Source organism: Pelodiscus sinensis, chromosome 5, assembly GCF_052426305.1.
Source record: "Pelodiscus sinensis isolate ZL-2025 chromosome 5, ASM5242630v1, whole genome shotgun sequence".
NCBI lineage: Eukaryota > Metazoa > Chordata > Testudines > Trionychidae > Pelodiscus > Pelodiscus sinensis.
In genome coordinates, this window is record NC_143056.1 from 122726908 (window position 1) to 122748946 (window position 22039).

The following is a 22039-nucleotide window of genomic DNA, read 5'->3' on the forward strand; positions in this document are numbered from 1 at the left end:
TCCAATCAAAACATATTTTTGAAAAAAATTGGGCAGTCACAAAACTATTTCTTTGGGGGAAACTATTTGCTGTCCTCAAGTTTGGTCAAATTTTCCTCAGAAAAGTGATTTTTTTGGCCAGTTGGTTATGATTTATTTTAATTGCATTAGAAGTTCCAGTTAGGCATTACACCTTAATTGTGCTAGATGCTGTACCCTCATGTAATTAAAGCATTTAAAAAAAAGACATTTTCTGTCTGAAAGAGCCTCAACCTGAAGAGATGATGAAGGGCAACAGGCAGCTACAGCAACTAAAGGGGCAGAGGGAGAACAAGGTAAGAGTGGAGATTAGGTTTATTGAAAAAAATCTGTGAGTGAAGCAAGTGAGCTAGAGCTAAGGTTTGATTGGGAAGATCTTGCAATGAGAGAAGGTGTCAAGGAAGATGGACAATGGAGAGTCAAAAGACAGATAATGCCAAAGAGGGAAGTGAGGAACAGACTTAGTGCAGAGGGTAAATCATGGGTATTGATTGACTGGAGGTTGCAGAAGAAAGAGGTCACAGGTGACCAACATTGAAGGACATGGTGGAGGTCAGACAAGGGATTCAGCAATGGAGAAGGAGTGTGGGGTGGCAGGCTGATCCAGGGGTTCCAGTTAAACAAGGGCAAAGAGACTTGAACCCACCACACTGGCCTCCCCAAGTGAATGCCCTGTCCCATAGGCCATGCCAGTATCTACCCCACCCCCTTACCTTCAGGGCATCTCTCTTCATAAAAGTTCCAGATACAATTTCCTTCCTTTTAATAGATCTTTGAAAACACCAAACATCTTCATTGTTGTTCCCTTGACTGGAAAGCTTGTGTCAGTTGAGACCCGCTACATGGAAAGGAACAGGGCACAAACAAACAAAAAGCCGTCACTGTAATCTGCAGGAGAGTAATTCCACAGCGTAGAAGTACAGAACTACACCAAATTCTGAATGGTACAAGACCGGTCCCTTTGGTTGCAGACCAGTAAGCTGCAGGTCCTAATTGACGTGAGCTCAGAGGCACATGTCTGGCAATAAGCTCAGCAAGCTGGAGAGCTCAGTAACAATGTCACAAAGATTTCCTCTCATAGAATACCGAGGCTGGAAGGGACCTCATGAGGTCAAGTCCAGTCCCCCGCCCTCACAGCAGAACCAAGCATCATCTAGATTATCCCTGACCGGTGTCTATCTAACCTGCTCTTAACTCTTAATTCCCCAACCCTCTTAGGCAATTTATTCCAGTGTTTAACCACCCTGACAGTTAAGAAGTTTTTCCTAATGTCCAACTTAAACCTCCCTTGCTGCAGTTTAAGCCCATTGCTCCTTGTCCTATCCTCAGAGGTCAAGGGGTACAATTTTTCTCTCTCCTTGTAACACCCTTTTAGGTACCTGAAAGCTATTGTGTCCCTCCTCCGTCTTCTCTTTTCTAAACTAAACTAACCCATTTTTTTCTCTTCCTGCATAGCTCATGTGTTCTAGATCTTTAATCATTTTTGTTGTTCTTCTGTGGACCTTCTCCAATATCTGTACATCATTCCTGAAGTATGGTGCCTGGAACTGGACACAATATTCCAGTTAAGGCCTAATCACTGCAGAATAGAGTGGAAGAATGATCATGTCTGCTTACAACACTCCGGCTAATGCAACGTAGAATAATACTTGCTTTTTTTGCAAGTGTCACACTGTTGACTCATATTTAGCTTGTCGTCTACTATGACCCCTAGATTCCTTTCTGCAGTACTCCTTCCTAGACAGTCACTTCCCATTCTGTATTTGAAATCGATTGTTCCTTCCTAAGTGGAGTACTTTGCCTTTATCCTTATTGAACTTCATTCTACTTACCTCAGACCATTTCTCCAGTTTGTCCAAAACCTCAGTACATGAAACTAGTCAAATAGTGATGCATGCTAGCAAGCTGGCCAAGATGCAATCCAGACATCCCTGAGGATTGACTGGGTGCCATTTGTCTGTTGTGTCACAGTTTGGGGTCTGATTAGCTCCTCAGCTGCTTTTGGGGCTCTAATGGCACCAGGGGCCAGGACTGCTTTTCCTGGCAGTGTCTGGGCAATGTGTGGCTCTTTTAGATGCAGGCCTCTCAGCCATTGGCCACACCTTTATCTTGAAAAGATGGCTGGATGGGGCATGTCTGTGTCAGTCAGGACTTTCTTAAAGCCTTTAACTGAAAACCCCAGAGGCTTATTTGAATACATCTGTATTTTTCCACAACATGGGCTGACCAAAGTAATTTTCTAAAAAGTGCAAGTGTGATTCACTTATCCAACATCTTCATTATTTGATGGGCTTCAAATGACAAAATGAAGAACACCCATTAGTTATGAACTTGAAACAATGAAAATAGTTAATAGTTGTTAGCAAATTAAATAGAACAATTAAAGACAATAAATGGACCAAAAAACCCTTCGTGTTTGAAACGATCAAGAGGGTCTTCTATGTAATATATCAATCCATTATTTTATAGAAACAAATATTTGAAAGATATTTCTTCTGAGGAAGGATAGTGAAATAAGATTTTGTTTTAAGGACTTTTTAAATATTTTATATTGAAATCACTATGAAGCACTCAGGGGCAGCAACACTCCACCCCCAGAACACCTATACCCAGTGTTCCGGGGATGGAGTGTGGGCAGGGCCAAGCTGGTGGTTTGGGAAGGCACCTAGCATACTGGCCACCCACATGTGCTTGTGGTTTTTAGCAGTTGCATGAATTTGCAACAACTCCCAACTATCATGGCTATAGGTAAATGAGGCCCCAGCATCCTGGTGCTTTGATCTAAATTCCCTTTTAGCCCAATAGCTGTCAAATAAGCTTTCTGTCTTTTGGGAGGCAAAGTCGGGTTGACTGCTTGCAGCTAGTCCTGACTGTCATCCCCTGCTACTGAGAACAGACAACAGAAGATGCTGGTCTGGAGAATTTTTTTTATCTAGAACCCAGGGGAAGGGTAAGCAGGGAGCATGAAACTCTTTCTGACCTTCTGAAGAGGGAGTATTTTAGAAAAGAAAGGGAGAAAAAGAGAGTAGGGAGAGTGAGCTTTTTGATGGGGGAGAGAAAAAAATATGTCTTGGGTCAATGAAAACATGTATATTTGCTTAAGGCTATGTCTAGACTACATCCCTCTTTCGAAAAAGGGATGTAAATTAGACATCAAAATTGCAAATGAAGCCAGGATTTGAATTTCCCATTCTTAATTTGCATAACCACGTCACGGCATTTAAGAAAACGCTATTTCTACATACGGTTCTTTTGAAAAGAAAAGCCTTTTTCAAAAGATCCTGTAAACTTCATTTTTTGCATCTAAATAGTGACAATGGGAAATGTCAGCATTTATGGAATATTAAAGATGTGATGATTTAACAACACTAAGGTATTTAAATTGTAAAATTTACAGAAATGTTAATGATTACTATATCTGAAACATACACAAGTAATTGCTCCATTAACTGCTTGTTCATCCTTGAGCTGAAATGTATTTCACTTTTAAAAGAAGTTTGTTTCTGAAAATCCATAACAATACATATGTAGACCAGAAAGTTCCTCCAGTTACACTAGAGTACAGAAAAATGAGGAGTCCTGTGCCACCTTAATCACCAACACATTTATTTTCCAACTAAATGTTAGGCTGGGTCTACATTGGTGCAATCTTGTGCAAAAGCAGCTGCTTTTGCGCCAAAACTTGCTGCCTGTCTACACTGGTCGCGAGTTCTTGCGCAAAAACACTGACCTTCTAATGTATGAAATCAGTGCTTCTTGCGCAAGAACTATGATGCTCCCGCTCAGGAATAAGCCTTCTTGCGCAACTGTTCTTACGCAAGAGGCCAGTGTAGACAGGCAACATGAATTTCTTGCACAAGAAAGCCCTATGTTTAAAATGGCCATTAGAGCTTTCTTGCGCAAGAGAGTGTCTACACTGGCACGGATGCTCTTGTGCAAAAGCTCATCTCTTGCGCAAAGGCACATGCCAGTGTAGATGCTCTCTTCTGGAAGAGTTTTTGCACAAGAACTCTTCCGCAAAATAGTTCTTGCGCAAAATCATGCCAGTGTAGACGTAGCCGTAGCTTACACCTGTCAAAAAAGAGCATAGCTCTCGTGCAAGGAGCCTTTTCTTACCATGCCTTACTGTACATTTACTTGCGCAAGAGCAGGCGGGCAAGTGTGGATTCTCTGCAGATTCTTGTACAAGAACGACTGTACTTGCACAAGAAGCCGCAAGTGTATACATAGCCGTAGTGTTTAAGGTGCCACAGGACTACATTTATACTATTTTGGGCAGTGATCCTGTCAGATTTGATGAGCAAAGTCAGATTAGCCTTGTTTCCAAACTTGGATGGGAGAATCCCAAGGAATATTTGGATGCTGCAAAAAGTAGTGATGGGTATAACTGTAGGTGCGCATGTTCTCTCTGGTCAGTCCTGAACCCATGCCCTAGCTTGGCATTGGGGGCACAGTGCTGTTGAAATTGCCAAATTTTGGACTAGACTTAACCAAAGTCCTGACCAGTTGTGATAATTAAAGATCTTCTGGTATCTTTTGCAGAAGTAGAGGTATTATCTGGTCAGATTTCTGGCAATTACTGTCACGCTGTCTGGAGTGGTTCATAAACTTGAGTGCCTACCTCAGAACAGACTGTCAAAAGCAGGGCAGACACCTCATGCTGATTGTATGATCACCAAACTCAAACTCTTAAAAGTGCTGCAGTAGTCTTGCAATTGCGTCACAGATGGTCCCCTTTGCTTTCTCATGTACCTCACCACCCAGGCAAGATGGACTATATTCCAGGTTACCCCCAGTTCCCTAGAACTGTCACCAAAGACAGTGCTGGTATCTGATTCTATAGTAAACTACTTTAAGCTTTATTATTTTGGGGGAGGCGGATAAATGAGTTATTGAGTAGTTAAAGAAGGTAAAATATAGGTATGGGCAAGTTACAATCTATCATTGCAATTGTAAGCAGAGTTGTAGTAACCTGTCAGTTTCCCAAAAGTCTCTCAGAGCTACCTAAAATAAACCTGGGGAATCTCCAATCTCCCTCTTGTTGGAATCCAAATAGAGCTGAGATGGATTTTTCTTTTAATCCATATTTATAATCGTTCTCTTAGAACAATCTAGGTCACTGCCCACACTGGTTATTTCTTTGGTGGAAACCGAGGAATGCATTTCGACCCATCAGTGGCTATTGGCCAAGATGGGCAGGGATGCAAAACCATGTCCTTAAGTGTCCCTAGCCTCAGTTTGCCAGAAGCAGGAAATAGGGTTGGGTTAGATCACTTGATGGTTACCTGTTCAGTTCATTTCCTTTGAAGCACCTGGCATTGGCCAGTGTTGGAAGACAGTTTGCTGGGCTAGATGGACCTTTGGGCTGACCTAGTATGGCCATTCTTATATTCAGGGTGGTGATGAACAGAATTTAACAAAAAAGCAGTAACACAGGAGTGGCGGTGCTAACTGGAATTTGCTTGCGTTTAATAAAAAACTCAATTTAAAAAGGTAAATCAAGCTGCTGGCACAGAAGTTGGATACAGACAACTGGAGGGTGTGTAAAATCTGGATAACATTTAGAACAAACCCATCCTAAAACCACCACGTTTTCAATAAAAGCCAAATAATCAGCCACCCGGGATGACCACTCCAGACTTACCCGCTCAGCTGTCTAACCCTCTCCAGTATTGCTCAGTCATCCTCACCAATTACATTAGTCACAAATTTGGGAACTCACTATCCTTGACATCCCAGAGTAAATGACCCTCACAAACAGCCTTGCCCTGTAAACCAAGAAGTTCCCCCCCTCCAGCACCGCTGCTCATCACAGCTGCAGTAATACCATAGGTGGGAAGAAGCAGGCATAGGTAGCAAGTTATATGGATCTTTGGTGCATAGGCACCAGGAATATTCTGGGCACGAAGGCCCTACTCCAGCAAAGTTTGGGGTTGGGTCTCTCCCCTAGCCCCACCTGCAACCCCCAGGTGATTTAAAATGGCCCTGGAGGACCCCACTCCCATCATCAGCAATGTAGTATGGCAAAGTTGCTCATTCAGCACAGCTGCTGGCTCGTACATCCTTGTAGCCCCAGTGTGGGAGGGTGTTCCCATGTGCTGCTTCTAGAGAGACAGACACACACATGTACACGGTGGGGCTGCAGGGACATGCTAGGAGCTATAGTGAGGAGCGGAAAACTACTCTAGCTCCGCTGCCTTGAGTATGGTGGCAGCGACAGCGAGAGCCCCCCCCCCCACTAGACTAAATTGCATGGAAGGGTCACAGGAGGCCTGAAGCGAGCGTGTGGGGGTGGCAGCAGTTTGCAGACACCCCCCCCCATTCACCCAGGAGCTGCTGCCAGAAGGGCATATTCCAGGTTAAGTGTGGCACCCTCTCTCTAGACCACCCCTCCTACTACATCCCAGTCTACTGCGGGGGGGGGGGGGGGCTTTTTTGGGTTGGGAGCTGCTGACCCACAGAAAAAAAAAAATCAGTCAGGGGATGCACACAAGTGAGAAGCAAACCTCCTCCCCAAACCCTCAATTATGTGGCCCCTGACTGAAGAGAAAGCCACCCTCCCATACATTCCTCTCACACATCAGAGCCTGGGGGCCCCAGCTAGTTGATTTTATGTGCTCCAGCCCTGTAGGAGGGGGACTGAAGCACCAGTGCAAGCTCCCTAATGCTGGTGGTGGGAGCCCTGAGCTTCGGAAGCCAGATGCAGGCAAGCCAGGGCCACATCCAGCCTTCAGGTCTTAGGTTCTCCACCCTGGTCTACTCCCTCTCCAAAATCCCTCCAGAGCCTGCACCTCTCACCACCTCATGCACCCTGATCCCCTACCCCAGTCCAGAGCCTGCATCCAGCACCACACTCCCTCCAAGAGCCTATACCCCAATCCCCTGCCTTTCCCAGAGCCTGCACCCTCTCCCAACTCAAATTCCCTCCCAGAGTGAGGTGAGGGAGGGGTGTGGACTCTGGTCAGCAGCAAAATTTCTGCAAGCCAGCCTCCCCTGGAAGCAGGTTTGCAGGTAGCTTGCTCTTAGACCACCAACTGCTTTGTAGGGCAATTCCCTCACCTTGAACTCTGTCCTGAATCTAATCAGCAGCTGGTACAGGTTCCAGCACAGTGGTTTGGTACACTCCCATCTAGAGATTCCAATTTAAGAAGTGAACACCAGTGTTCTGCAATAGCTGAAAGCCAGGTCTATGCTAGAAAGTTTGCTCATGTAACTATGAGTAAATTCTCCTTGTGGATATGCGGCTTTTACTGGCAAAAAGGTACTTTTGTCAATCTGGTGTATGCTGGTTCTCCTAATGCAATAAGCTACTCCATAAAAGCACTTTTTAATTATATAAACTGCGTGCCAGTAGGGCTTTTCCTAGGCCAGCTACATTAGTTAAGGGTGTGGTTTCTTTTCCGCACTCTTAAAGGACATGGCCATGTTGGTAAAATGTTAATTACACCTTAGATCCAGTCAGGGACTGAACTGGTCTATACTTTAATCTGAGGTGGAACATGCTGCAGCAATCAAGTCTCTCAAATATTTTACTGGTGGAGGTAGTGTGTGCTTTGCCACCAGCTAAGAAGAGCCGATTCAGGGTTATGGGAGTAAAACTTACCACCTGACATGTGGGAATCTGAGAGCTGACCAACCAACATGAGAACAATGGACATTTATAGAGGCAGTTTAGGTTTAGTGTGTGGACTAGATGTATGCTGGATATTTATAAAAACAAATGAATCCCAGGAGAATTCTCAAAAGTAGCTATATGACAACAAACTTTTGCCCATAAAATGTTCTAGTGCATGCAAACCCTTAGTAATCCTGTTTTTACAATACTCTTACCATCATAATACAATAATCTTGTCATACAATATTAAAACAAGAATGCAAAATAGTTTATTGTAGCTGACCCAGTAGTTTGTACAGTACTTACCACAGAGTTTACTATGCCCTCTCAGAAACCAGGAATCCAATGTCTCAGCCATTGGAGGCGTGGCATTACATAAGGCATATCCACATTTCTGTGATTTTCTTACTTGTTCTCAACACATTACCTGATTATCTCTGGGAGAGTTTAAACTCTAAAACATGGCGAGGAGGAGAGTATATGAGCAAATACTCATGAAGGGCTAAACATTAATCTGGGCTACAGTCTAACTCTCCTTTGAGAATAAAAGATGGGAAATGAAAGAAGAAACTGATACTTCTGTTTCATTTGCCATCTACGGAAAATAAATTACTCCAAATTTTGAAAAGTTAATTGGAAAAGAGTTTTCCTGAAAACAGGTAACTAGCTACAGTATAACCAGGTACAGCACAATCATCTATATAAAAATTTACCCACCCTCCTTTGTAAAGGTCCCTAAAATTGTGATATGAAGCGATCCTGTAACTCCAACTGGCTTTTCTGCGCAGACATCAGAAAGTGCGTTTATTGGGAACATGCCATGTAACTTCATTTTTGGCTATGTGGATTAAGTTTTTCTACTAAACATGAATCTATTCTGATTTCTATATGTTAGTAGAAACAAAAGCACTGTAACAGCACATTTTCAGAATCTTCCTCCATTGTTTAGTAAAAAAAAAAAAAAACTTGTAAGACACTGCTGTACATAGAATATATACCACTCAACTCAAACTGAAGACTTTTTAAAAGATCCATGTGCCAAAAATAAATAGTTCATCTATTAAGATTTATATACAAATTAATTTCCTTCCTTTCTCATCTGCAGCCCTCCCCCCCTTTGTACCTGCAGACTGTTCCTCTTCCTCATGGCCTTGTATCAAAAGCCAAACCCTGAAACTCTTCACTGGTATTTCTTTACTGTTATTATATATCCCGCAGGCTGAAATCTTACAAACTAAATAAAAGCAAAGAATTCCCACTGATGCAGAGTTTAAAACTAGGTTTATCATTTCCTATTTTATTGGCATGAATGTATTTCTAAACTTAAAAACCCTTCTGGTAAGTTCTCAATTTCTTATGACAAAATTTCTCACAACACACAAATATTTACAACATATACATATTTTTTCAGTCCTTTACACCGGATCTCAAAAAGACAAACATTTTTATAGGTTACCACAGAACAAAAGCTGTGACTTAGGTTTTTTAATTTCATAAAACTATCATAAGTTAAAGTGAATAGATTTCTTTAAATTCCTTGTAGCATTTTACAAGTGCAACAGAAAACTATGAAGAACCAATTTAGGATAGCTGCAGTTCATTGGATAATTGTTGCCTGTTGAAATCACATTGTTTCACAGCAAATTCTTGAAAAAATAAGCACCAATCATTCTTGCAAAGAACAGTTTTATCTAAAAGTATTGAAAAGTGTTAAATACAAGGTGTTTAATTTACATAACAAGCAATAAATACACCATATCCAAACTTGTATTCTGCATACTGCTACCCTTGTACATATAATGTACTAAAAAGTCAGCAAACTGTTAACACCTTTTTATTTCTTTTTTTTTCTTATTTTTTTCTTTTTTTCTTTTTTTAAAGAAATCAATTTGACTTCCAACCAACGGTTTGCTACTATAACAAAGGCCACAAACAGTACGTCTGGGACAGCATACAGTGTTAAAACTGACAAACTTGAAGGGGGAAAAACATCTAGCAAATAAATTGTAAAGCCGTAGATCATTGCTGGTGATATTAACATATACTAGAAAACTGTAATATGCTGCTACTATGATTTTTTTTTTAAATTATTGTTTAGTCAGATATTTTTTAAGAGCAAACTAATGCTCTTACAGGATAAAAATAATTGTGGAGCCACATTATTGTGTTCATTGTCCTGCATGAGAAGTTTTGATGTCATTTTATAATTTTGCTGGAGCCTTTATTTTACAACAGAGCATTACCTCTTACTCTAACTCAGAATTGCACATAAGGAGGCTATTAAAAAGTACAATAAAAATCTGCACAAATCAGACTTAAGAATCAGTATGCTGTACACTTTCTACAATATTATGTTGATAAGTGAATAAACAATAAAGAAGTGCTGTTACTAAAATTTTCAGAAAGTTCTTCAGTTGAGGAATAATTGAATGGAATTCTTTTTGTTTAAAAATGGACATCCTGGTCAGTTTAAGACCTATAAGCTTATGCATTGAGCCTCAAAGACTGATCTTCTCTTCTTCTGGAGGAAATGTCAATGTCTATTGAATCCTTTCCAACTATTAGCCTTAATCGCTTAGCTGGAGGAAGAGGAATAAAATCATCTTCAAATTCATCATCATAGTCGTCTTCCTCCTCCTCTTCCTCTTCCGATGAAGATTCATCTGCAGTTTCTTCCTCATACTGACTGTAATCATCCACTTCCATTCTTGACTCCAAGAGAGAGAGAGTATCACTACAGCACATGCCATTTTCATGAAGGTCCTCAGAGTATGTCCCTCTGTTTTCTTCCTCTCGTTTTAGTTGTATCTTTAATTTTGTTGAACTGTTGCCTGATCCTGAGTTAAATCCATTATTTAGCTTTGCTACATACAAGTTATTGTCTTTTTCATGGTCTTTACTTAATTTGATGCTTATTTTCGAAGAATTTATTCCATCATTTTCTTGGTCATTTGCCTTACTGCTGCTATCATGACGCCTACGCAGAGTCAGTTTGGGAATCCCAGAACTATTTTCAAGGATTAATTGTGCATCATACCTAGTGATTCGTCTTTTCTTTTTACTTTTAGCAGTTCTAAAGCTGTCCTTTGCTTTGAAATTGTCAGATGTAACAATGGAACAGCCACCAGACATAGGAATACTGTCCTTATATCCAAGGGCTGTATCCACTGCATTACTTCTCTCTCCATGTTCAGAATGAGAGTTAATCAAATTTGGTACTTCATCTTTGCCAGATGGATTATGTGTAGGATCAGCTTCTTCTATATTTGCAGATGATTTTGCCAGTTTTCCCTGTCGTGATTTCTTTCTGGATATGCCCACATCATTCTTCTGGTATCTAACGTCCCCTTTATGTGATGTTCCATGAATCAGTTCATTTTCACGTATCACACTAGACGGCTGTTGTAAGATATCAGATCGAGTTCCGGTCAAGTTGTTTCTATAGGTATCCAACATATTTGGTTCAAGCTTTATGTCAGAGGTCTCCTTCAAATTCATTCTTGTTCTCATTGACCTCCTGGTTATGTATGTGCAGGGTGACATTTCACCATGCTCATAAGCACCTTTCACAGAATTCAGTTTATATTCTCTTGCTGCATGTCTTGTTAAGCATCCACCAGAGACTGCAACTTTAGCTGGTCCCTCTATTTCTTTATCCTTTTTAATAGGTAAATTTTTATATAGAACTACTTTAGGTTCTCTGAGAACTAAATTTCCCATTTCAAGCTTTCTAGAGGGATTCTTTTGCTCTAGCCTTTTGCACTGATTTCTCAATTTTATCTTTGAAAGTAAAGGCTTTGCAGGCTTTTTCAGTCTCTTTGGTACCCTGGAATTATTTATATGAGTTAGTTTAGATGAGGTAGAATTTGATGAAGCTGGAATTCTTGACATAGACTGTCTTGTTAATGCTCTACTCTTGCTGTTCTTTTTTACACCAATTGAAGATTTTCTGTTAGCTACAAAATAAAAGTTTAAAAAATAATTAAGACAAGTTAATTATCTGGTCTTCTGCTAGTATTGTTTAACTTTTAACTTAAGTGTGGATATAAGATTTTCAAAAATCAGATTTAAGTCATTATAAGAGTTTTCAAGTAGAAAAAAATAGTGACTCAGGCCCAAAGGTACTGCGCCTTATATAGTTACCAAAATACATTAAATTATAAATTCCAGTGAATTTGCACCAAAAGTGTTTATTTGTATTGAGTTTCTTGATAGCTTTATAGAAATTACCTTTGCACATCACTATTAGTTCTTGCTGTACATTCTTCAGGCACAGGAGAAGCTCAAAGCTCTTTGTGCACCCCGCCCCTTTTTGCTAGGAAGCTCAAATGACCACCTTTTCTTTTAATGGTTTTGGCTTGTATTGCCTTCTCAGGTGACACAGTATCTGTGTCCTATACTTGGGTGACCATGAAGGGATCTACCCAAAAGACATTTCAAAAGCACTATATTTAAAACATACTCTAAGATAGCAGACACCACTGTTTTTTGGACTCTGCGTATTCCCTGCCTTTTCTTTGTACTCTGACTTTCATAACAGAGAACAATTTAAGGACGTTAAAACAGGAACAGTGCTGCTATGACACTCCAGTAGCAAGTGGGAGCAAAATGGAATTGAAACGCTTTTAAAAGCAATCTGATGTCCGCTTATCAGTCAAGTCAAACTATTTAGCAATTTAGGTCTCACTTTGAAAATAAAAAGGTAGATATGACCACTTGCAGTTATATGAAGAGAATTTTCTAGTACTTCACTGAATAAAAAAATCTCTCAATTTCTTTTAAGATTAGCAGCTGTCTGCATTTACTTCAGACTAAAAATTGTATTAACCAGTCCCATTGCTGATGAGCAATAACACTCGTTGCTAATTCTAGAATAAGATTGATTCATATCTTCAGAATCAGAAACTGTCTAAAGAAAAATGATGGCCAGTCTACATAACACAGACTCACATTATCTATTAATTTGAACACCATTTTTCTTGTAAAACAATGTGTGAACGTGTAATTCTATGGGCAAGTTAGTGATAGCAAGGTAAGGAAGATGAAATTTGATTAAAAAAAATCTAGTGTCCTAATTTCAATGGTATCACACTCTGCAGCATTGCTGGGAGGATTCACTGTTGCCTGGCTCCCAGCTCAATATCCTCCAGTTGGTGGAAATTTTGATAATACAATGGCATCAAAAATGGGTTGATTTGGTTATAATTCGAAAGCACTTTCTCCTGTGAGCACAATGGTACCAAAGAGGAGATATCTAGAACAATTATGTCCTTCATATTATGTAGCTGCATAGAAGAGGAAAAGTTTAAAAACAACCTTTTTAAAGAATGTACATCAATATAATCACATCAAGTATGCTGGACTCACAAAATTACATTGTGGCCCTTGACTGACCAATGTGTTATCAGTTAATGCTCAGAACAGAACTGGTTACTTATTAAAAAAAATGTTACAGATTCTGATAAAGGAAAATATGCTTTAAATTGATTTGCATCATCAAAAAAAGAAGTGGTGCAATGATACTGATAGTCAACTTTATTATGCCAAAAGACTTGCAATGAGGCGTTGGTTAAAGCATCAGTATCCAGCCACAAATTACTGGAATCCATCTGCAAATGGTATGCACGTAATTACGTAACACATTAGATAACAAGTTTACTCCTAAATCATTTTTGCTTTGATTTCTAAAAAGGATCAAGACCAATGAGGAGACCAAGAGTACAACTAGTAGCTGAACTTCTGAAGAATATCATCATGAAAGACCATAATGCTCGGTGGCATCTTCCATGCAATCAGGAGTACATTCATCAACTGAATTTGGCAAGGTTGGAGAGGAAGTACCTCAAGGACCAGAAAATGATGAAAATGCCTGGAAAAGTGCTGCTAAAGACAAGACTTGCCTTTACTAGGCCCCATGATATCGGTTTCAAGAAGTACACTTGATTCTTTTCTCCAGAAAGTCAGATCCCAAAGGCATCCAGCAAGAACAGTTTCAACACAAAAAACTGTACGAAGCAGTCACTCATAACATTGCATGGGAAGTGGGTGCACTGTCCCAAAGAGAGACCATGCATACAACACTGCATAATCACACTGAGTTCCACGCCAATGCATTATACCAAAAGCAGCAGAAACACTTGATGATTTTAATCCTACAAATTATGGAAGTCAGATGGGAGTTCACAACTTGTTTTGTACAGCAGTGGTAGGAAAGTGGTGGTAATGGTTGATGCAGTGTTCACTTTATATTTTTATTACAAATATTTGCATGGTAAAAGTAGTAGTTTTCAATTGACCTCATACAAGTACTGTAGTGCACTCTTTATTGTTAAAGTGCAATTTACAAATGTAGATTTTTTTTTTTTAACATCTAAATGCTCTTTCCCAGTTTTTTCCTGACAACATGAAAATGCCATCAAATTTGAAACAAAACATTAAGTATGTCTGGGATGACTTCCAGGGTAAATAAGCACCATCTAGACTCCTTAGGTGATGTTAAATGCCAAAAAGGGGCAATTTTAAAGCTATAGGATGGACTTACACTGGCAACCCATTCACGTATGATGAACTGGAGCTCATTAATATCATGATGAAAGCAGTCTTCAGTGATGAGATATCAGCAGGATACTGATGAATAAGAATCACTGGGAAAAGTACAAGTTCTTTGGCGTACCACAATGAACATTCAAATGTGATGGAAGATGTACGTTCCAGATGACAGTATCACATGGTCTTCCAAGTAAGCACCTACTGACATGACCAGTACCTTATGAGAGAGGCACCTTCTGGGGTTGCAAACAGATGGTAAAGTTGAGGTACAAACCCTTGACAAACCAGAAATCATCAATACTGGCCATGATTTGGCTGAACACTTCACTAGGAGGCTAAAGAAAATACTGGATCTATGACAAAGTCCACCTAATATCTGACAGGTATGTAGAGGAATATTTTTTTTTTTTGTTAAAACACATTACCACAAAGGAGATTCCCTGATATTGCACCTATCCAATAAAGAATCACTGATACCATGAGTATCTCCAATGTCACAATGAAGAAGCCCATACATAAAAGTAGGAGTTAACTACATAACTTCCAGGAAAAGTGCTGCAGAATGCAAAGAATTATTCAAAGAATTTCTTGTCACTTGACATAATGAAGCTGCTGCCTTGCACTGTTCAGTGGAGTTTCTCTGTAGTGTCCATGAGAAGACAGACACTAGAATTATCTTGTATGCCATCAATGCCAGAGAAATGCTACAAAATTCGAGATTCCTGCACAAGTCTGATGCTCTAATATTCTCTGAAACAGTACTCAACACTTGTGCAAGATCCTGTTTCTGCACCTGCTGTTGGGGAACATAATCACTGTATGCCCCATAGAGATGTGTTCCGATCACTCAGCCCATTGAAAGCCACCATGCTGCCAGGTTTTCACTGTGTTTCAAGATGTGACACTAATGGAAAGGCATTTGACTCAGCCTTCAAGGACTCGCTCTTCCCTCTGAAATAATTCAAAATGGCTGGGAAAGTCGTGGATGAGGTGCTAAGTGCACTGAAAGTGTTCATGTATTGAGTTTACCACTTGAAGAGCCATATTGGTGATGTTTTCCACAAAGCAGACAAATGGAGAAAAATGGCCACCGAGAAGGGGTGCATTTATACCAGCTAACAGGAAGGCAAAACATCAAGAAATAAGATGATCAAACCTATCCAAAACTGCCCCACCCTATTGGGCATGGATGAATTTCGAAGGATGGATTGAACTCAGGAACTGTGTGTTGTAAAATACCACATGCTCCTAAGTCAATCATTCAGCTAGTCAAGTGCTTGCATGCAAAGACCAGATGCTCAACAATCTGTAAATGTTTGATAGCAACCTGCCTTGTACAGAGGTGTGCGAAAGAAGCATGGGTGAGGATCAGTGTGATGGGTCTAGCAGTGGTGCCCTAGTCAAGAGATGACACTCATGGAGGTTTCTGATGAATACATGATTTCAGTTCAACATATCACGACTAGCTTCCCTATAGTGATCACAGACCAATGCATTCCTGTGTAAAAGTGTAATTTAAAAAAAAAAAAAAAAAAAAAAAAAAATTTTTGCAAATATCTACATTATTGTGCGAGGTTTGTCATTTTTGGTACTGTTGTGTTTGTGAAAAGAAGGACTTCTGAATGATACCCAACGTGACCCATTTCCAATGACAATATTATCACATTTACATTAACTGCGAGGACTTAGAGGAGTTGGGGATGAAATTGATGTGGAACAAGTCCCTGCTGCAGAAAGTGACACCACTGAAATTATAATTCTGTAGATTTTTACAAATCATATCCTTCCCTTACCATTCTTCACTAACTTGCCCATCAAATGAGATTTTACTATATTATGCTTAGAATACTCAATCCCGTCTTGAGTGCAAGAGACTAGCCTGGAAGACATCTCAAGGCCCCTTCCAGTTTTATAATTCTATGCTTCCAAACAAATAATGTGGGTTTCGTTATCCACTTGAACTGCTCTTACTCATGATCACTCATATTTCCTGAATTTTACTACCATCTGTACTATTTTGAAACTCAGTAAATACATCCAGGCCCATTAAGACATTTTGTACTCTGGTGTGCTTTGAATCAGGAGACAGAGAAAATTCTGGATACAAATAGAATCTTTAGTTTATTTCACTGGTTCAGTTTGTCTTCATTTTTTAAGCTTTCAGGGAAAGCTTGACTTATTGGGTAAATTTTTACCATGCTCTTGAACAAAATTATACAGTGAAAAGCCTGTATGTTATTGTGTTTCATCAACATAAGACAGGAAACCCACTGAAGTGAAAGTTTTCTATTATAAAAACAAAGACTTTTTATAAACGTTTTCCCTTTGCTTACTTGCATTAGCTTTTTCCTGAGTGGTATCTGCATCAGTGTTAGAGCTGACAGACTGGCTGTCTGAGTTTTTGCTGCTGTCACCCAACTTTTTAAGCCTGTTTAAACGTTTATCTGTTTCTCTCAGTCCATATTTGCTATTGATCACAGGAGTAGGTGCTGGAAGTCCCACTCTTGATTTAAAAGCACCAGTTCCACGTCTATAAAACAGAATAATATATATTAACATCTCAATATAGTAGTAAGGCTCTGTTTGATGGCATATAACACTTAAATCCCAGGTATATTTAGGGAAGGTAAGCTGATGCAACAGTTTCCAGTTTTTTGGTATTTAGTGGGCTATTTTACTACTGATATTGTAAAGAATTTGTATGCATATTTCACTTGCAATTAGGGATGAAAAGAAACTGGCATTAATTACTGAAAGAATAGATACTTGTCTCTTGCATTTCCTTTTAAAAAGAGATTGTCTAGTAAAACCTGTTTCAGTACCATTTACAAAATCCCACTTATATAAAATGAAGAGTACAAAAGTTCAAACAGTATTTGCTATTAATTCTGTTATGAATATTTCAATGAGAATTAACAATTTTCCCCTTAATATATGCCTTATGAAAAAAAATGAACACTATAATTGTAGCATGTGTTATTTTCAAAGGCTATGTCTAGACTGCAAGCCTCTTTCGAAAGAGGCTTTTTCGAAAGAGATTGTCTAGACTGCATGCAGAACTTTCGAAAAAGCAAGCTGCTTTTTCGAAAGAAAGCAGCAAGTGAGTCTGGATGCTCTCTTTCTAAAAAGCCCTGTTTGCTTTCAAGAACGCCTTTTTTCATAAGAGCACTTTCGAAAAAAGGCGTTCTTCCTCGTGCAATGAGGTTTACCGCTGTCGAAAGAAAAGCCGCGTTCTTTCGATTTAATTTCGAAAGAACGCGGCTGCAGTCTAGACGCAGGTGAAGTTTTTTCGAAAAAAGGCTACTTTTTTCGAAAAAACCCCTGAGTCTGGACACAGCCAAAGTGTTATCAGGAACAGTTACTAACTGTTTTGTTTTTTGTAATTACAACCGTCTCCTCTCTTTCACTTGCATCTTTCTTCCCCCTCTGGATAGATAAAAACCTCAGTTGATTTGTTCATCAAAGCTTTACTGTTGGCCAAAAAGATAAATTGTCCCAGGAGACCTGGAAGGGGATGGAGATTTACCAGAGCCTTCAAGCTTCCTACTTTAGGTCTCCTGATACCATCTGTCCATGTAGCAGACTTCCATTTGTATCCTTTAGTGATTAGAGGGGCTGCGTTTCAGAGTTTGAATCCCCAAGTGAGGTTGTCTTCTATGTAATAATTGTAACTACCCACAATAATTAAGGGTACAAGAGACAAATGAGGTGAGACATAAACCTTGGTCTTTCATGCATTGTTGTGCTCAATAGGCCAATCCATTACTTCTTTCTTAAATAAACTGGTGCTACTTTGACAGGGAATATTCAGTGCCCTATTAAATTCAGCAAATCAGAGACTCTTTGAGCAATTAGGGTTCACAGAGAAGAAAGGGAGGGAAGTGTCAGGTGCTCTGTCCTATAGTGGAACTTTGCCTGCTTTGCATTTAGATCCTACTTCTCTGGCTATCTACCATGGGAAGAAAGAAGGAGTTTGAGCAAAGTCTGTTTCCATTCTCCACTAATTTGCTCACATACACATACATGTGATTGTGCTCTCCTGTATACTAGGGATGTTATATTTAGATTAATCAACTATTCGATTAGTCGATAAGGATTAGCACAGCGTTCTGCCTTTGAAATGTACAAGAGCCCCAACAGGGGCTCTTGTGCATTTCAAAGAGTGAAATGCTGCGTGGAGCCTGGGCCCAACAGGAGTCCTGCTGATCCTGAGCTCCAAGCGGACGCTTCCACTTTGAAATGTACAGTGGGGACTCTTGTACATTTCAAAGTTGGAACACCGCTACTGCGCCCCTTCCCTCTTTCATGGAGCTGAAGGAAACTGGCTTTTAAGCTAGCTCCCTACCAGTGCTTCCTCTTGCTGCCTCTGTGATAGAGGCAGCAAGGAGGGGGGGGGGGGGGGAGGGAGGGGGGAGAAGACTAGTCGATTAGTGTCAACTATCTGATAAGCTTTTGCTTATCGGACAGTCGACTGGTCAATTTGTCGCTTACATCCCTATTGTATACACACAAAATGTGCACGTCGTGTACAAGTTTACACACAAAAATTGTATAGCTTACAACGATCATCTCATTTTCCCAACAGTGTACCCAAAAAGAGCTTTTAAGAGATACGTCTGCATGGCACATGCAGTCTGAAAGGCAATTTGTGCAGATGTACTTGTGATAGCTGTACTCTAACTAGCTCTCTGAAAAAAACCCAGAGAGAATGCAGACGCATGGGATCATCATCAGCTGAGTGTTGGGTGAGCTGCTGCAGCCTATGCCATGGTATCTCCACATCTATTTTAAGTGACCTACAGTACAGCTAATGCAGTTATGTCTACACACACTGCCATTCAAATTCAATACAGATCCATGCCCCCATCAAAATATTGGTGTGTCTCTATGTGCAGAATTCATTTTTAAATGGAAATTGTTAAATGGAAATTGTTAGGCAAGACAACAAGAAGGTAGATCTCTTGAAATTCTCTAGCTCAGCGTTTCTCAAAGTGGTATTGCGGACCACTCTGAGAAATGCTGCTCTAGATGGATGCACTAAAGAAGGTGAACAGAGATACTCTGGATAAAATAAAAACGCAGCCAAAATTGCCTCTGTTAGTATGAAATGAGCCTGTGTAAACCGTAGGAGCATCACATCCGATGTCTGTTTAAACATACATAAGTTCTAACAGACTGTCAAAGGTAATACTCCCATTCTCATAAAAAAAAAAAAAAAAAACCAAGGTGTTCCCAACAGAGTACACACACAGTAATTCACAGCAGAATTGTGAGGATTCTCACAGTATCACATGGTTGGGAGCTTGCTAATGCTCTTTATCTGTCCATCACTAGTATATTAAGTCTGCACTTTGTTCTTTTTTCTGAGGAGTGGGGTAGAACGGAGGTATGTAGAAATCTGGAAAATATGTTCATTGTTTTCACAATGAAAACATTACAAAGATAACACTTTAAGAATATAACTTGGTTATACTATGCTATTCAAGAGATGTAAATACTTGTTCTTCAGTTTCACAACATGCATGTTATGTTGGCTCCCAGCATGCCTTCTTATACCTTACTGTTTACATTGTCAGTTATATACCTTTCACAGGTGTAACATTCGCAGTATTCATTGTTTTCTCCAAAAAAACCATCCCCATAGTAACAAGAAATTTCTTCACCGGGTTCAATATCCCTTAGAGCTTTCACACATGCCGTATCTCGACCAGTTGATACAAACTGAAAGTAAAGAGTAATCACTAAGATTAATTTGAGTGTTTGGATACAAAATAAATATACTTTTTTCCCCCCCCAAGTGTTATGCTTACCTTACAGTTAGGTCTGCAATCTGAAAAAGGTCCAAAAGATAAAGTCAATTAACTGTTGATAAGACCTGAAACATGAATAGTTGTAGATATCTAAAGTAAGGTTTTGCTCTGACATCTGCTAGAATCTCAACTAAATACTTGAGGGTATGTTATTAAATAAGAATGATTTATATACAGGTGGACACCTTAAACAGCTTTTATGCTCTTTACCTTAGGAAGACTGAGAAAACTCCCCTGAGAAACGCACATCTCTTATATGTCTGTGCCCAACTCTGAAAAGATTTTGTCAACACTGCTATGCAGTATGGATTTAGGGACAGTTGAGATCTGCTATTAAGCAGATTCATCAGCCATTCCCCTGTATGTATGCTTGGAAGAAGCAGGGGAGAAGGAAACAGACAACTCTTCCCATAGCTTCCAATTAATTTCCCAGTCCACAGCTAAGCTGTTAACCAGGATTTAGGCCTTAAATTAGTAAACTATTCCAGATTCTGTTAATTATATTTCAGATACATAATTCAGAGTGAATCCAAGTAGCGAACTTTGAGGCTGTATGGCATAGCTTGCACATGGGAACATTTAAACAGAGTAACTTTTGTTCTCTTATACTTCCTATACTTGTTGCTTACCGTGGTTGATAAATGCAGCAGGACCAAGCCATAGCTGAGCACAGTTCTTCCTTGTGGAATACATGACACTGAAGTCATTCTCTCCATGTCTCAGCAGCATGTTCTCTTCTATTTCTGACAGTTCAGCAATACAACCCACCAGTAATTCTATTTTGTCATTTCGTTTCCTAAGTTTTAAAATATTAAAGATACAAGTTCCAAGAATTACAAAACAAGTTAATAAAAACCATTCCAAAAATCTTTTTATCACAAAAATAGTTTTAAAACAATAGAATTTTTTAAAAAAACTGTTTAATGTCTTCAACAAAATACATGGACAACACTAGTTAATTCTTACACTTTTACACATTAATAATGTCAGTTAACACAAGAAAATTGGAGACTTGGAACTCAAGTCCTAGCAATTAAATCAGAAAAAAGTTTAAGTCTCTTGTTAATATATTTGTAATGTATACATATACTTTCAGCAAATGTGGATCTTAAACTATTATCTGTATTTAATTTAAAAACATTTGTGTTTACATCTATAATGCTCAATCCTAAACATTTTTAAGGTGGTGTTTTTCTTTGCTAAATTGGGATGGATTACTCAGGTGCTTAAAACACAGGATATGTGTAATTGCTTTGTTGAGTAATATAATACATATATTTTAGGAATAAAAATGTTGTACATACTTATGCTTTACCAACAGAAAACCAGAAGTGATAGAAGTGGGGGGTAGCAACAGAGTACTGTAAAAAACGTTCTGGGGTTAAAGTAATCATCCAGTTCATTTTCCACAGTATTTTCCTCCATATTCTTTTTGGTGTAACCTTCACCTAGAAGCATCAGCATGCCACTTGTCTTTTTCTCTGGTGCTGGCTCTATTGGCTGATTTGGCTCAGCATGTATTAGTTCAGCCCCAACACTTGTAGGTTCTTTTGTTTCCAGTCGTGATGCAAGTTCAAGAAGCTTTGTCTTGGCAGCATCCTGGACAGCAGATGAAAGAAACCGCATGTGCTTATGGCATAGAAGGCAATAAATGCCAGTTTGGCAGTTATATCAGGGTCACTGGGTATCATGCGATACTCCAGAGAGGTACTAATATCATTTTTGAAGGTACTGACAATTTTATTCTCAGCAGAAGCTTCATTTTTAGGGGAGCATGGAGAAGACAGTTGCAAATTGAGTAAATATTTGCACCTGACTGACTGTTCAGCAGACATTACAATTGTGGTGCACTTTAAAGTGGAAAGCAGGGGTAACAGATCCGCTATTAATTTTCATTGCTCAGCTGAAGGGAGCAGGCATTATTTTGTCTTGTTACAGTGCTATCAGAAAGCACAGCTATTATTGCCCACCTTTGTTCAGCGCATCTTTCAAACATGTCAGATTGAATTCCAGCGAGTTTTACATGATCAGATCAGATGAGGTTTCT

The 22039-nt window shown here is 39.5% G+C and overlaps 1 protein-coding gene across 3 annotated transcripts in view; it reads right to left on the minus strand.

The window, feature by feature from the left end:
* Window positions 1–8897: 8897 nt before the first annotated feature.
* The window catches only part of KMT5B (lysine methyltransferase 5B), a 57599-nt gene continuing 44457 nt past the window's right edge, over window positions 8898–22039 (minus strand). For all 3 annotated transcript variants that reach the window (XM_075928309.2, XM_075928311.2, XM_075928310.2), the window contains exons 6-10: window positions 20622–20788; window positions 19993–20012; window positions 19767–19903; window positions 16516–16712; window positions 8898–11589 (exon numbers count right to left, since the gene is read on the minus strand). In XM_075928309.2, the coding sequence (XP_075784424.1) occupies window positions 10118–11589; window positions 16516–16712; window positions 19767–19903; window positions 19993–20012; window positions 20622–20788 (1993 nt within the window). In that variant the 3' untranslated portion in view covers window positions 8898–10117. The remainder of the gene's footprint in view (window positions 11590–16515; window positions 16713–19766; window positions 19904–19992; window positions 20013–20621; window positions 20789–22039) is intronic.